This window comes from Chiroxiphia lanceolata, chromosome 15 (genome assembly GCF_009829145.1).
Source record: "Chiroxiphia lanceolata isolate bChiLan1 chromosome 15, bChiLan1.pri, whole genome shotgun sequence".
NCBI classification, from domain to species: domain Eukaryota; kingdom Metazoa; phylum Chordata; class Aves; order Passeriformes; family Pipridae; genus Chiroxiphia; species Chiroxiphia lanceolata.
Genome location: NC_045651.1, coordinates 12,067,657 through 12,084,116, shown reverse-complemented (window position 1 = coordinate 12,084,116; position 16,460 = coordinate 12,067,657). Strand labels below are relative to the sequence as shown.

At 44.1% G+C, this 16,460-nt stretch overlaps 2 protein-coding genes across 6 annotated transcripts; both read right to left on the bottom strand.

Moving 5' to 3' along the window:
• Nucleotides 1–3,085: 3,085 nt before the first annotated feature.
• On the bottom strand, nt 3,086–11,768 carry LOC116794416 (hepatitis A virus cellular receptor 1 homolog). Of its 4 annotated transcripts, XM_032703067.1 has the most exons (8): nt 10,175–11,768; nt 8,071–8,412; nt 7,412–7,462; nt 5,321–5,397; nt 5,036–5,092; nt 4,163–4,277; nt 3,709–3,748; nt 3,086–3,326 (listed from the first exon to the last, which is right to left on the bottom strand). In XM_032703067.1, the coding sequence occupies exons 1-8, from the start codon at nt 10,221–10,223 to the stop codon at nt 3,233–3,235; spliced, it is 825 nt and encodes a 274-aa protein (XP_032558958.1). In that variant the 5' UTR covers nt 10,224–11,768; the 3' UTR covers nt 3,086–3,232. The 4 variants fall into 4 exon arrangements, with proteins under 4 accessions (XP_032558958.1, XP_032558960.1, XP_032558959.1 ...); XM_032703069.1 differs by lacking the exon at nt 5,036–5,092 and having other exon boundaries at nt 10,175–11,766; XM_032703068.1 differs by lacking the exon at nt 7,412–7,462 and having other exon boundaries at nt 10,175–11,766.
• A 343-nt stretch (nt 11,769–12,111) lies between these two features.
• Nucleotides 12,112–14,013, bottom strand: MED7 (mediator complex subunit 7). Of its 2 annotated transcripts, none has more exons than XM_032703071.1 (2): nt 13,929–14,013; nt 12,112–13,079 (listed from the first exon to the last, which is right to left on the bottom strand). In XM_032703071.1, the coding sequence occupies exon 2, from the start codon at nt 13,058–13,060 to the stop codon at nt 12,368–12,370; it is 693 nt and encodes a 230-aa protein (XP_032558962.1). In that variant the 5' UTR covers nt 13,061–13,079; nt 13,929–14,013; the 3' UTR covers nt 12,112–12,367. The 2 variants fall into 2 exon arrangements, with proteins under 2 accessions (XP_032558962.1, XP_032558963.1); XM_032703072.1 differs by having other exon boundaries at nt 13,938–14,008.
• Nucleotides 14,014–16,460: the final 2,447 nt, after the last annotated feature.

Sequence of the window (16,460 nt, the reverse complement as noted above, 5' to 3'; positions counted from 1 at the left end):
TCAAGCCCACAAAAATATCACTCTTCTGCTTGCTAGCATTGAAAAAACCAAATAAAATTTTAGCAGTTAAGGCAATGAGTAAAATACCTTATTTGCTACATTCTACGCGATACAGTTCATACAACGTCATTTACACACAGCCCCAGCTGTTCTGTGAACAGAACTAATGAAACCTGGAGCATCCAATATCCTGGAGACTTTTCTCCTACAATGATCCTTGTTTCCCCCATTGCTCATCACAAAGCAGTGGCTGTGAGCTGATGTCCAGCCAATGCCAGTGCAGGGAGAAGCTCAGTCTCACCTGGGAGACAAATTTGGGTCTTTATTCAGTGACAAATTTCCATGGAGCTTGTCCAAACAGAATTGGTCATATGTTCCAGACAACTAAGGAAGGAGCAGGATGAACATGGCATTGCATCAGTTTTGTTTCTATAGCAAGACCGGGCTAAACGCAGCAGAGTGCATTGAAAAGGGCCATCCAAAATCCAAGTGTGCTGGGAAGAACCAGAAAAACATGGCTTGCCTTCTGCTTCTGTACTGCTATCTAGTGGCTTGTTGCAGGCAGAAAAGGACAGGCACAGAGTTGTCTCGAAAAAAAAAATCATTTTTGCAGCTCGTCAGCCTCATCAGCTCGATGTGCTGCCAGTTTGTGCAGCTGGACAATCTCTTAATGTGTGAAAAGGTTCCAAGTGCCACCTGGGACTCATTTTGAAGTGCCTGTTCCAAGATCCACTGGCACAAGTGGAAGTAATGAAAAAGCACAGGGAGCTTCTGCCTGCATGGATTTGTGTGTATTATACTGCAAATTTCTTGCTCTGCACAATCTTTGTGAAGTCTGTTTACCAAGTAATTGCACAGGAGAGACTTTATTCAAGATTTTGGTTATCAGATATTCTAGAACTTTATTTTACCTGTAAAAGTTGCTGATATAATAATTAGTCTGATTTAGTCTGGAATATTTATATTTAAAAAACCCTTACGGACAAGCATTTTTCATGATTAGCAGTCTTAAAACTGGCCCACAAACCCTGTAAGAGCAGGGGTTGTTGCAATCAGATGACTTTGGAAACCCTACAAGTGTCTAACTCTGACCCCAGTAGAGACCAATTTCATAAAATTGCAGAAAGCAGAAATTGCTGAAGACGTTTTCTGAGATCTATTTCAGAGACCAGATCAGACTTCCTCCATCTCCAGTCACGGGCTAGAGCCCACAGCAGCAACATGTTCTGTCAGGCAGAAGAAAAGCAATGTCTTCAGTAGAGGCAGTGATTTTAGGTTAGTAATTGTTATTAATAGTCAAATACAAAAATACAGTCTAACACCAGCAGGTGCTTTCTAGTTTCGGTACCTTCTTACACAAAGCTACACAAGACATGAAGACAGAAGATGGCAGAGCTGGTGTTGTCCGTAATTTTCCTGGCCCTGGGAACAGTAACAGCTCTGCTCCCACATGGAGCACTTCAGTCAGCCATGAACCCACCTCCACATTTTCAAACTTTCAGCCCTGCTGCAACAGACAGCCCCAAGAGGATGCCCAGCACAAGTGAAATACAGAGCACACCAGGGTCACCTGTCCCAGTTTGCTTTCCATTTCTTCCTTCCTCAACAAGATGAGGAGCCTTTTCCTCCTTTGTGACTATTTGCAAGCACACTCACCTGCAAGATCCCACCTCAGCCAGGGCTCTTGGGGAACCTCTCCCCTCCCCAGCCAACCCAACCCTCCCCTCTCTACCAGCTGGGAGAGGGAGGGGTAACTGCTCCACTGACCCCGGCTCCCCTTAAATACAACCAGACCGTGGCCTCAGAGTGTCTCAGCTGTTGACATAAATACCTGCTGATTTCATTATTACACCTTTATGCCTCATCGCATAGTTGAAAATTATTTTGAAGATGAAAATTAACTCAATGGTAGAAAGTCTGTGGTACTTCTGTGAATCTTCCCCATGACAGCAATGTCTGCACTAGATAATTCTACACTGCTGCTTGGGATGGGCTCCAGGGCAAAATGTACTGACCAATATCTGGTAAGAGTTGGTCTCTCTCCTGCCTCTGCTACTTTTCTGCTCTTTCGGTCCCCAGCCCCTGTTTAAAATGTGTTCTTAAAAACAATTGATGAAAATTATTCTTCCACTCAAAGACGATTTTGGTGTTGTAGCTCCTGCTTAACAACGCTTAAGGGATTGATTCATACTCATGGGGCTGCCTCCAATTTTTTATTTAAAGTAAACCAAAGTTTAGTTTTGCAGAGAGTAAGAGCTGAGACACATCAGGAACTGAGGAGCAATGGAGGAAAGACTTCAACCACAGATTCTCTGTATTTATGGGCTAAAATCCATCAAATACATTCAGCATTCTTATGAATTAGTTGTTTGGTATTTAGAGGGGTGTGAAGGCAGGCCAGCTTCAAACCAATATTTCGTGCAATGTCCATGACTTCTCCTTAAGCTAAGAAGAGGACTTAATTAACTTTACAAAGTGGGTATTATTTGTTTTAGATGCCTGGAAGTGAGACTTTCCACCCCAAGGGCTTCTCAGGGTATAGGTGGGCCCAAGGAGAAAACCACAGAAAAAAAGTGATATATTTTGTAGAGAGAAAACACTTAGTCATAGTTCTCTTAACACAAGGTGTGAATATTCTGTACATTGAAGTACTGATGCTGTAGGCTCCATGGTCATCCCATGAGGGGCGAGCATCCATAGCTCCCCCAGCTTTAACTGTGGGTGGACAGGAATTAGTATATTGTATTACTGAGCTGTTACCAGGACTGGGTATACCTGACTTCACTGAAAATCTGACTAAATGTATATTAAATCATTAATACTACCAAGTTTTCCCATGTGACAGCTTTGTCACAGCAGTTTTGAGATTGCTTCTGCCCTCTGATGGCACAGGCTCTGTGGTAGGTGGCAGACAGAACCCACAGCGAAGTCAATTCTGCCCTTCTGGCACTTCCTCTTTTTTCCAAAAAGGAAGTGAGAATTTGAAGCAGATAATAAATATAATGGCAACTTTCTTTAGGAAATGGAAATTTCCATTTAAGACAGTAGGCTTTCAGTTTCTCTCTCTGGAACAGGCTGATAAAGATTTTAATTGCAAGTGTAGCTTTTATTTGTTTTATTAGAATGATGTGAGTAGTGCAGACACATGCAGCTGCTGAGCAGAGGGAGCAGCTAACATTTTGCAAACTATTTAATGTCCCCACAATGACAAAGGCAAGCATGAATACAGTCCTTAGTGTATGATATAAACATTTTCCTCTGCATGGATCTCATCTTCCAGGGCATTAGGATTCCCCACACCTTGTGGCCTCTGAAATGCAATGAAGCTGCACAAAAGAGTAAAAATAATGGTTTTAAACAAAAAACAGACAATAAAACCAAGAAGAGCAGATCAACCAGCTCACTGGAAAGAGTGAAACATGCATAAACTCTTATTATCATGACTGATAATGAATCATCTTTCCACTTAAGAGACAACCCACACTTGGAGTTTGCATGCTCCCTAATGCAATCAACTGATAGTTATTACTCATTTTTGCTTACTAAGTAATGAAAAGTAGCAGAATTTATTAATTTCTTTTTGTAATGCTTTCTATTAACTTCAGATTAAAAAGAAAGTCAAAGTATGTGGTGAATGGTCAGCATACTGACATTCTCTTTCTGCAACCTCATTTGTCCTATCAGCAAAGGTAGGAACAGAATACTTACTTTGCAAAGTCACCCGTCTTTTTCGTATTGTAAAAGTATTCTAAGGACCATCCAGAATGAAAATAAAGAAAAAAAAGAAAAACAAATAGCTTTTTAAAACCACTAGAAGCAAGTAAAGCAGTGGGTTCAAAAATAAATAATTATCTTCAGGAAGGAACTGGGAGAACAGGGAACTGCGGAATGGGTAGGAGGAAATGAGCAGGGCACAACCACACCCTGGGTTGTCTGGCTGCTAAAGAGTCACAAAATGAGGAGGCCACATTCACACCTTGCTCTTCTGGGCCCCAGAGGCCATAGGGAGAGAGCTGAGTGAGCAGCCATAGCACAGGGACCGAGTGAGGAATCCAGAGACCTCAGCTCACTGCCCTGAAGCGGGAGACGCGTGACATCTGCCACAGCTGTGACTGGACAAACCTGAGCCATCCTTGAATAACTGCCTAGGAAAAGTACTTACGTTTAGTGAGGAACAGAGCCAAAATCAGGATGACCAGAAGTACTGCACATGACCCAATCCCAATGTACAGACCATTTTCTGAATACTGCTGACTGGGAAGCGATACAGAGGTGTTCTGTCAAACACAAGGCAGATGAGCATTAGTGGAACTGGCAGCAAGAAGCCCATACAGCACTCAAAGGCCATTTATATGTTTTGCAACTCTGCAGGAAAAGTATATTTGAGACAAAAAGCCTAATCTGAGATACAGGACAAGTTTCAAGCAGAATCACTGCAACATTTAGGTGACCCATGCTGTTAAATTTCTGAGATTGCCAAATGACCTGAGGTTATAACAAATCTCATTTATTGAGGTTTAATACTATTTGGTGAATTTTTCTATGGTCAAAATATCTCCTGATGTCACACCCTCCCACCTTCTTATCAGCTTATTCAGCAATTATTCAAGGCTTTAAACCAATAAGTAAATGCACCTTCTCTTTGCATTGTTTTTTATTTAGGCTAAACTTCTTTCTGATGCTAGCTGCTAGTATCTAATCTGCCATTGGTATGTCGGGCCTGGAAAGACACTGGAAGCACAGTATGGTCCCTGACTTGCATCCTGCACATTCAGCAGCATGAACTCCCACAGCACAGACTGTCTGACTGTACATCACAGCAGGCCTCCCTAAAGGCTGGCTTGGCTGGCTGGTATTCCTGATAAAAATTGGGTGCTGTTACTGCCTGTCACCCTGTAACACGTGCTGGAGGACTCAGCAGGACAGGGAGAGGTCTGGCAGGACAGCCTGTTTGAACCCCACTGCACAGGAAGTGCAGGGCATCCCTGTCCTCCCAGGTGGTCCAAGTTCCACTCTCCCCCACATCCTGCCATATCTGCAGGTTTGCAGTAACATCTGAGCAGTCTGAGGTGTCAGAGCAGGGACCAGAGGCCTGAAAGGCACTGCAGATGTTGCTAAAGCTCTTCCTCCATTAGTAGGAAGTACTTTATGCATGCTAAGCAGGTTTTTTCCCCTCCTCTTTTATAAGATCTCCTTCCTATAAAAAACAATATTCTGTTGCAATCAAACAAAAGCAGTGGAAGTGCCTGCAGGGATGACCCAATAAACTCTCATTTCTATCCACTCTGCCCAGGTATGCTGCAGCAAAGGAGATGCTTACATTCTCAGGAGCTTCTGAGACAGATGCTGGCCATGTTTCTGTGACAGTAAAGGAGGATCCACTGGTGCTTCCAGGAGCTGAGCAAAGACAAGAAAAACACATCACCTGCACAGAGAACCATTCTGCCTTGACACAGAGGAATCTGTACTGCTGACTTGGAACCACTGAACTTAAATGTCTATCAGTAGTCTGGGCTCTGCATATCATAAAGAGGTTGGAGTCTTCACAGGTCGGCACAAAACTCTGAATATTGGAGTTTCTGCTGCCCTTTTCAGAGCTTTGAATTCCTTCCAGGAAACACTTGGCTCTTGCTGTTGTGTGAACACTGGGAAGGAGTTATCAAAGTAGCCATCTGGGTTTGGAGCCAAGAAGCAGTGGATTAAGAATCATGAAATGGTTTGGGTTAAAAGGGACCTCAAAGATCACCCAGTTCCAATCCCCCTGCCATAGGACAGGACACCTTCCACTTGACCAGGTGGTTCAATGCCCCATCCAACCTGGCCTTGAAGCAAAAAATGATGCCTAAAGTGAACTTAGGTTATCTGGTGAAAACTGATGAAGGTTATCCCAGGGCCTTGAAACAGCAACTGATGCAGAGTCAAAAAGCAAGTGATACTTTTAAAGTCCCAGACAGCTGTGCAGTAAACAGACTGACCAAAATGTGATATATTTGCATAAGGACCTGCAGCATATTTTGAGGTAATTTCCCAGAGCAAAGCTGTTTGCAATATTTAAAATTAAGAGCTACAAACTTCTGACTTCTTTATCATCAGTCTCAGTTTCTCCACGAGTTCTCAGATGATATAAAAACCTCCTAAAAATAAAATCTCCTGTTCACTTTATGACAACATTAGCTGGTTGCTTTAATGTTTTACATTGTTACCCTTATTCCCAGAAGCTTTATTTTGAAGAGGACAGGATCATTGGCTTCACTGTTCTCTGCCGTTGGAAACTCTGGAGTATTTCTACATCAGAGGCACACAGCCAGCTGCCTTTTCCAGTCTCTCTCTATGTGAACATGCACATACTAACTTGTGTTCTGAAAATTTAAAACATTGTTCCACCATCAAGCCAACAAAGATGTCACAGGGTTAAGAAAACCCATGAGTTCTAAGACGGGAAGCCATATTATTTGCAACTAGAATAGAAACAGTCTGAGAAAGTTTTCACTTCTTTTTCCAAAAAGGAAATGCAACTGTTTTAACAACCTAATTTAGAGTTGCTTAGCTGGAAACATCCAAGACAAAGGGAGAAATACAAATGGCATCCCTGATTTTTTTTTCAGAATCCAGAAAATATTGTTACACCATGAGCTTTCTCTTGTGTAATGGAAATTAAAGGTGTCTTTCTCAGACTGAAAAAGATGCAGCTGAGCGGGTATGTGATAGAAATTTATCCACTTGTGAGGGGAATGGAGAAACTGAGTAGGGAACAGTTGTGCACTGTCTCTCTACAGTGAGAGACCTCGTGTTTTTAAATGTTCACAGGCTACAGAGGATGTGGGCAACACCTGAGACACATCATATATCAGGGTAGAAGAATACTTTGGCACTGTATCACAAAATTACTGCCCTGTTTCTATGATCCTCCCTAATTATCTGCTGTTGACTGCTACTGGAGACAGGATCCTGGATTAGATGTGCTTTTGAGCTAGTCCAATAAAACAGTTCTATATTACTGAGCAACAAATTAGCTGATTAAGCAATGGGTACACCCAGCTCCTCAAAAGTTGAGTTTTACTCCTCAGGGAATGCACTTCTAGAAGAAGAGGTAAGACTTTAAATCACAAACAAACCAACAAACCAAAACAACAGCCACAATAAAAGCAAAGCTTGCAGCACCACTAAAACCTCTAAAGTATCACATCTGGAAGCAAGCTTCCTCCCACATATACATGTTCCTTCTGTTGGACTCTATATAATATCAGGCAGAATTTAAATCCAAGTTCTGATCTTTCATTCTATGGTAATGTTTAGTAAATTTTAGCCAAGACATTTCTATCATCCAGAATCATTTTGTTTCCTTCCTAAGATCCCCATTTGCAATATGCCTTATATACGCCATTGAGATTAATACTTGGATAAAAGTTACCTGATGTCTGTTCAGAGGTGTAAGTGTGAGGACTTGCAGTAGAGATCTTAGCTGATGTTAAAAAATAAAACAAAACCAACACATGTTATAATTAGCCTTAGTGTGCATTTATGTAGTGAAAAAGAGACAGTGCTTCTACAGTAAGGATTTGCTAGCACCAGCTACACAAGTACCTCTGTCAGCCAGTTGTTCCATATATTATCGTGCTTTTCACAAGCAAGAGAAAAACTAAAAATCAAAGGAAGAGTTGATAAAAAACTTCTCTATATCAATTTTGTGTCCCTGGGCTTTACTCTAGAATCAAGCAGGGAAAATCAAACATGGCTTTCTATGAAAATAGTGCAGCGATGATGCTTTGGATGAACTAAGTACTGTGTGCTGCCCTTTCTCTTAAACTCTTCAGTTATTCTAAGCTCAGTAGTGCTGTGCACCGTGAAACAAAGTACCACATCCTTTTGTTAATTGAAGTGACTGTGCTGGGATAAGAACTTTGCCAAAGACAGCTCAATTTGAACAGCACTAACAGCAAGACCTGCAAGGTCCTAAAGATCAGCCTTATGGATGATCGTAGAAACTATTTCCACCACAAGCTTTGAAACCGAGACCCAAGAGCAGATTTACCGCAAGGTACTCAGATAAGAGCACACCTCTGTACTCACCTTTCTTTATCAGAACCTTGAGATTAGTTTTTTGATCGTTGAACCACCCCCAGTGCTCCACACGGCAGCAGTAAGTCCCACTGTCTGCCTCCTCGGCGTTCACAATTGTGAGGGAAACGTCGCCCTCCTGCAGTTTCCCTTGCAATAGGTACCTGCTGCTGTACTGCTCTGTCATCCTCCATCCATCTGTCCAGATAATGGGCCGAGAACACTGTGAATTAGGGCAGCTATCCCGACCCCAGCACATGGATGTGATGTCTTGCGTTGTCCGGACGCTGTAGGAGCAGGGCACGGTGACGTTCTGACCAACCTCTCCGATCACTGTTTCTGATACTGTGGGGCCTGTGGACAAAACAACAGAGCTGCTGAGTACAGGGCATGCAAGGGGGTAGCTTCTTGTGCATCTTGCCTGTCCTGACACTTCTCATCTCTCAACCACCACCAGGCATTGCTGGAGCAGATTTTCCACAAATAGATTTGTCCCGGCAGGAACGATGCAGTGAGGGATAGCAATCAGGCCAATTACATGTTCAGAACATGTCTCTCATCACAGAAAGAAGAAATACACTTTCTTCAGCCTCTGCAGGTAGGCAGTGAGGTGAAGAGACAACAGCGTTTGGATCTGCTCAACTCTGTGGCTTCTCTTGAGTCAGGTGCAGTCTGTCAGCTCTTTTCCTTCCTTTAGATGTAATCCAAGCCACACAGAGGGGAGCAGTAAGACACTGACTTTAATCAAAACCACTGTCGGAAACTGTTCTTCCCTTTCAATGAAGAGCCACTAAAAGGAAGGTTTCATCAGAATGATTACTGCTGAATGAATTTCTGGTTTTCTTTCCCAAAGTCAGGCTTTGCCCATTCTGATCAGAAGGGATTTTTCAGAGCTTTTCTGAGAAATTTTATACTCTTTTTTTTCCACTACCTTATTTTCTCTTCTCACTCTTATGCAGGTTCTAATTTGTTAGGTTCCTCTTAAAGGTAATTTTTCACGTTTCCAGAAGGCTGTGTCACACTACTCAGGTGAACACAGTGAGCCCTAGCACTCATTCATTACAGTAAGGTAGCTTCTTTTGTGTATCTAGATTACTCCAGTCAATATTCCCTTTAGAAGGGTTTTATTAAAAGCTAGTTAAGTACCAGTCAAAATGATTTGTGCTCTGGGGATCCAGTCACAGTCATCCTGTAACCACTTTCTTCTAACGGGGTATGCAGTGAGGCTCCCAAAGTGCACACACTGTTTGTACTTCAAAGAAAATCATTTTCTATATACCGACTACTGCCCATTCTTATCAAATTCAGTAACATTGTATCAAATGTGTAAATATTTCAATCTATCCATATTAACATTTCAGGAATAGAGTTCTGTGCAGCAAGAACAGGCAACAAATTATCTCTATTGAAAGTCCAGTTTGGTCTATCATTTTATTTAATATAAAAAGGAAGCTTGAAATTAATCTCATCATAAAAGATTGTATAAAGAAATACAGGAAATAGTATCTGTAATATCCCTTTTCTTTCTACTGAATTTATTTTACCACCAAGTTTTTAATGTCTGTCTTTATTAGTACCACTTTACAACCTGTTGTTTTCAGTGCTGTTGCCTTTAACAATCTAGGACTGGTTTCTCAGATTAAAAAAAAAAAAAAAAAAAAGGAGAAATTACCAATTTGTCCCAATACAATTTCATATTAGCTAAAAAACACCAGAAGCCACAGTTGGCCTTTTCCCTGTCTTCCTTAGCTCTCATCTTCACAAAGTCTGCCAAAGTGAAATATCCTTGTTTTACAACTTCTCTAAAATGATTTAAAGTTCTCTGCTCATCTTGATCAGTTTTTAAAAGCCCACTAATCAGACTAGCAGGAGACTAGCTCAAGAAGGAGCATCTTTAAAACCATCATACCCTCAAACATGATTTTGTCTTAAAAAGGTGATAAGGCCACTAGAACTCTGTTGAGTCACTGTGATAAAATTCTAACGCAAAGCTGCAGTTTCTGTGATATGTGGCCACTCTTTCTGTTGTAAGAATTTCTCACTTTGCAACCCTCAGAATCACTGATGCATGATACCTCATCCACCTCCATCTAGTTGTTTAGGCCCACTTAGTTACCTGTAAACAGGACCAGAAGAATCCAGGTCATGCAGACATAAGACAACATCGTGGCTGAAGATGAGGAACACTCCCGCTCACCCTCCTCATTCAAGAAAACTTATCTTCTAGGTAAACTTCTTTGTTTACTTCTTAGCACACCATGTCCAGACACAGCTGTGGGTGCCCTTCAGTCCAGTCTGATCTTTTTGCACGTGGTTGGGCTGTTTGTCTCCTGCAGCACAGGCAGAGCTGCAGGCAAGGTACAAGTGTACAGTGCTGAGCTGCCGCTGACGGGGTGTGACTGAGAGGCGGCACTTTGCAGTGCCACAGAAATCTAGTTCTCTTTTTTCCAGATCCGCTTCATTACCATAAGTGAAACTTGTCAGTGCCACTGAGCTCACACAACTACCAGAACCATTGCCCCAGGCTGCTTCCCACACCTGCTTTTGCCATAGTAGACAGCAACTGGATAAAAGATTACATAGGATATGTAGCACTGTGGTAAGTAGAAAGGACTTGGCAAAATAAAAGATTCCTAGGAAGAACTACCCAAGCTTTTAATCATAAATTTCTGGTTCTAATACTTAGAAGCAGCTCAGAGCATCTTCTGGCAAATTTTCCTTGGCAGCAATAATTCGGTAGTATTGGAAAACTGTCCTACTGTTACACAGTTGAGCCAAATAGAGTTGCAGTCTCTTTTCATCTGACTCTTAAAAATTCCATATGCACCTGAGCTTTTGCAATATAGACAAAACATCCAGAATCAGAATCACTTTAAAAAGTAGTGTGGAAACTGTCTCATCCCAGACTCAAGGCTCACTCTGACAAAATTCTGAAATACAGCTTTTGAGAAAGGCTGTTCCCTGGCCACTCTCCCTGTGTCCCTGGATCACCAAACTCTTCTCAAGGATATCTTGTCTTTTTATACTGTTTGGACTAGAACTGCAGCTGTGATCAAGGGTATTTGATCTAGAGCCAAGAAGTGTTCTTTGCTGAAGCTACTAGTCTACCTCACAGTGTTTTATACAGACAAAATTAAGTACCAAGGAATTAGAATCAGAACCAACAGAGCTGTCTCGCACTGGATACCTTAGAGAGCAGAGGCACCAAAGTGACAGTTTCTTTAAGTGAAAATTAGGAAAACCAAGGGATTAATGCAGCTGAGAGACAAACACTAGCAACACACTTGCAGGAGAGAAGTGAGAGTAAGAGGGATGAAGGGTGACTTTTGCATGCAGCGTGACTTTTGCGTGCAGCAGCTGGAAGCAGGACACTAAGAAAAGCACTTCCTCTTCGCTCCTGGTGTTTCTGTGGAAACAGGAAACTGCAGACAGCTGCTAAAGGAACAATTCTGATAATGGCCAGCAGGATCCTGGCAAGCTGGCCCTGGCAGGAGGCGGGTGACTGCATTCCCCACAGTGCCTGGCACGGGCTGGTGAGCTCTGGTGGCTCAGTGTGCAGCAAACACCCACCTGCACACCAGGACACAGCCCTTCCCACAGTCCCCTGCAAAACATGTGCTGTGCACAGGTCTACACAGGTTCCTCCCTTGCATGAGCCACGTCTGAGCTCTGAAATGAATAAACAGGATGAGAAAATAAAGGAACTCTTATACCAGAGCTCTTCTGTTCACACATTAGTCAGCAGCTGTTTGAGTGCTGTCTGTATCCCAGGAAAGCTGTTCTGGTCACATAGTAAGAGAATAGGAGAGCTACAGGACAACAGTTAACCCACTTGCTTTAGATTTCACCTCAAACACAGACTATAAGGAATGCCTTGGTGCAATTTGAGTTTCCACGTGCCTGTTTTCCAAGCTTCTGTGTTTTGCTTGTGCAAGAAACAAGCACCACTTCTGTAGAAATTTTTTCTTTCCTCAGAGCATACAGAACCATAGAATGGCATACCCAAAAATCAGAGAGATGAACCCAAAACACACAGGAAGTGACAAATGAAAGTACAACAGAAAAAGTCAACTTTAATCTGTGCCTACCACCTCACAGTACATTTCACAAAAATTATACTTTTTTCTTTCTACCAAAAAAACACAGGTCACAAAATATCAAACACTTTCATCTGCCCAGTCACTCACAACCTCCAACATGTGCACAAGAAATGCTTTATCTGCTTGTACAACAGCAAAACAAACTATGTGTAGCCTCAGAATACATCCTGCCTCTCCCTGTGGTGCATTAACACAGCAAGGTGTTTTCTTCATGTCATTTCATCAATAATGCTGCACATCGCTGCGTCCTTGTCTAAAACCTGATCTCTCTTGCCACCTGAACGCTCTCTCTGCTTTTCGCTCTGTCCGATGCAGTTGCTGCCATCATCAGTATCCATGGGCTCCACTTTCACCCTCAGTCCTCCCTCTGCATGAGGCAGATCATCAGGCAAGGAAGCCAGGCAGTTCTGGATCATCTCCACAACCCGCTCCAGGTGCTTCTGGAATCGCTCCGCGGTCTCCAGGCGCTGACGTTTCTGCACCTCCATCATGACTCTCAGTGTCTCCCTGGCTTGGTGAGGGCGATACTCATTTATAAGGTGATGGACATGGACAAAAAGCAGTTTCAAGTCTTCCAGTTTCTCCTCTCGCTTTATGCTCCCTGGGCTCCTTATCAAGATATCCAAGAGGTCCAAAAAGTTGACCAGGATAGACATATTAAGTTTTCTTAATTCCTTCTTGTGATCGAACTGCATGGGATGCAGCCGTTCAATACCCTGGCTCTCCAAGGGCCGAATGATCAGGTCATCACACTGAAACTGATTGCCAAACATCATGTAGCTGTCCTTCACAGGGGGAGGGGGCTTTGGAGCCAGGCCCTTACGGATATTTTCATCAGTATATTCTTTTATATACTGCATTGGAGGTGGAGGAAGGGCGCTCACTTGCTGAGGTTCACCCATTTTTGCCAGACGAAAATACCTATGGGAATGTCCCAAGAAACATACGTTAACAAGAAACATATGCTAACAATGTGTCACAAGATTAATAAATAAACAAAGACAATGTTACTTTTCACTAAGGTTTACTTACAGCAGGATCAACTACAGTAGGACACAGAACACTAATTTCCCAAAACAAGAAGCACCAGCCTGTAAACTGAGCAGCCACAGGGAGGGGGAGACCCCTTCCCTAGCTGGAGCCCAGTCTGTGAACCCCACAGAATATCCTGAGTTGGAAGGGACCCACGAGGATCATCAAAGTCCAACTCCAGGTCATGCACAGGACAACCCAGCAATCCCACCATGTGCCTGAGAGCGTTGTCCAAATGCTTCTTGGGTTCTGTTAGGTTTGGGGCCGTGACCACTGCCCTGGGGAGCCTGTTCGGTGCCCGACCACCCTCTGGGTGAAGAACCTTTTCTTAATATGCAGCTAACCCTGCCCTGACACAACTCCAGCCATTCCCTCAGGTCCTGTCACTGGTCACGAAGAGCACAGATCGGTGCTGCCCCTCGTCAGGAAGCTGCAGACCATGGTGAGGTCTGCCCTTAGTCTCCTGCTTCTTCAGGCTGAACAGACCAAGTGCCCTCAGCCGCTCCTCGTGTGGCTTCCCCTCTTCACACGCGACCCACAAGAGAAACCGGGCCGGGCCCACACCCGCCCGCGCCGAGCTTCGCTGCCCTGCTCCGGGCTGGGCCGGGCTCTGGGCCGCAGGGCTCTTCAGGCTAGTGCTGAGGAGAGAAGAGATGTGACCAGGTACTGGCGGAGGGGACAAAACCCATCCGGGACCCGCGGTGACCCGCCCGTTCACCCCCACCTTCCCTCACTCACCCTCACCACCTTCACCGCCCGCCGCGTTCCCTCAGCGCCGCCGCTTCCGGACAGAGGCCCCTTCCCCTGCCTTCCATTGGCTCGCAGCCTCTCGGTACCGCAATCTGATTGGCTCTCGTGAACATCAGTCAGACGCTCTCTCCACTCAGCTCCCTCGGGGGCGGTGCCAAGCGCGAATTGGGCACCGGGGGGGGGGCGCGCTATGGCGGGGGCGGGGTTGGAGGGGGTTGCGGGGCTGTCCCGTCCCGTCCCGGCGCCGTGACCCCTCAGGGCTGCGGGGCTTTCTCGCCAGAAACCGCTCCTGAGGCGGAAGAACCGGGAGAGGAGAGGAGGGGAGGGACCGGCCTGGCGTCCCTGCGGGGATGGGGTTGGGTGAGCGTGGCCCCGTTGCTGGGAGACACAGAATCGTAGGAATCACGGAGTCAGTTGGGTTGGGAAAGACCTCTGGGATCATCGAGTCCAACCTGTGGCCGAAAAACCAGACCAGGGCACTGAGTGCCACGTCCAGCCTTTCCTTACACACCTCCAGGGACGGTGTCCACACCACCTCCCTTCCAATGTCTAAACATCCCTTCTGTGAAGAATTTCTTCCTAATGTCCAGCTTGAACCTCCCCTGGCGCAGCTTCAGACCATTCCCTCTTGTCCTGTCGCTGGTTGCGGGGAACAGAACCCGACCGCCGCTTGGCTGCAGCCACGGGCTGAGCTGGAGGGGCGCGTTTAGATCGGGCTCTGCCAGCGCGATTGTTGCACATTAAACACTGAATTACGCAGTGATGGCATTTAGTGTGACCGTGTGTGTGGTGATCACACGGTACCAGGAGCTTCCACGCATCCAAATATACCGCGGGCATTAACACTGACCATGGAATTACAGCATCACCCTGGAAGCGTTCGCAGCATTCCTGCATTCCTGAGCATATTCTAACAAACGGTTCGGCTCCGTCGCTCTTCTTTCAGTTTTGTTCTAAAGGGAGTTGAAGTAAAAACCGTGGATTTTAGTTTTTCTCCTTGTGGGTCAGGTGGAGCAGGGCTTTCTTGCATCGCCTCTGCAGGAATCTCTTCCTGGAAAGGCCAACAGGGAGTATTTTTTTGACACTTGGCCGTTCCTGTGCCGTTCTCTCTCCCTCAGCAGATGGCAGCAATGGCCTTGGTGTGACAGGGACCCATCGCGTGCACACGCACTGTCATTTACAGATCCACGCTTCGAGATCGATCATGTCACCGAAAAAGTTTCAGTTGAATGATAATTAGCTTGGATCCTGTTAATTATTTCTAAAACGATTCAAAGAAGACCTAGAATAGATTTATTTGATTAGAAAGCCTGAAATGATGTATAGATATTTTACAGAATAGTTGAATATTTATATATTCCAAACCAAATATACTTTACAGTTGACAGTGAGTACAGCCCTGGTGGCGAAATAGGCTGATCTGGTTTCATTTGTAAGCAAAATATATTTTGAAGAGGAAATTACCCCCTTTGAGACATTCATTCTCAGTGAGTGTCTGTCACACAGCAGGGAATTTCAGTGAACTTGCTGAAGAAGTCTCACCCTAAATGAAGTTCAATGTCCTTGTTCTCTGACAGTGCTGTACGGTATTTACAGAGTTTACCTTCTGCTGCTGCTGATTTTAATTATTACATTGTTTCTTAATCTCGTATGGTTTCATTCCTTAGTCTGAGTTAAAAGTTTTCCTTTTCACTGACGCCATCATAGTTTAGTATTTATCCACATTCATGTATATATGGATGTGGACTATGTTATATTTTCAAACTTGATTTTCTTTTTAAGTAACTAGGGCTCAATTTATGCATATTGTCCAAAGGAGAGTATCCTTGCCATTTGGTAATGACTCACAACTTTAGGGAAAGACAGGAAATTGAGCTGGGCTCAATCTGTGTTTATCAATAATTTCTAGACTGCCAGATCTGATATAGCCTGATATCTGAATTTGTTTTTCACATTTTCTGCTCTTGAATGCCATTACTTTGACTTAAAAAATGAAACAAAGGTCCTTACATTAAGGATATTGTGGTGTCCCAAGATGTGAGTTAATCTAGTGTTCTTTTCAGAAACATCAATATGGGTGTGATCAATATTCAGAAACATCAATATGGTCTTGGGTGTGAATGGATTGCTCAGACCCAAGAGGTTGAGTACAGAAGGTGCTCATCCTTTGTGCATAAATATCCTAATGAGAAACCACAGTGGGCAACACAATGCAGAAGAAACACAACAGGATAAGGTGGTTTGCACGTCGTGTTCAGTTTTCAGCATTTAAGCTCTGGATCTGGGCTAACCATCCCTCGGAAATGCTCCTCCAGTCCCCCAGTTCTGGCTGTGCAGTCCTTTATTCTCAGCACTTTGTATTGTCACTGTCAAGCATTGGATTGCAAAGGACACAGACGCAGCTCCAAACCACACAGAAAACCTTACTGCCATTTTTCTGGATTAAGTTTTCAGCTCTTCTAGAGAGTTAAGTCAACGTGTGAGCATCAGGGTGAGCTTTTAAGAGAGGAGAGTGCATAG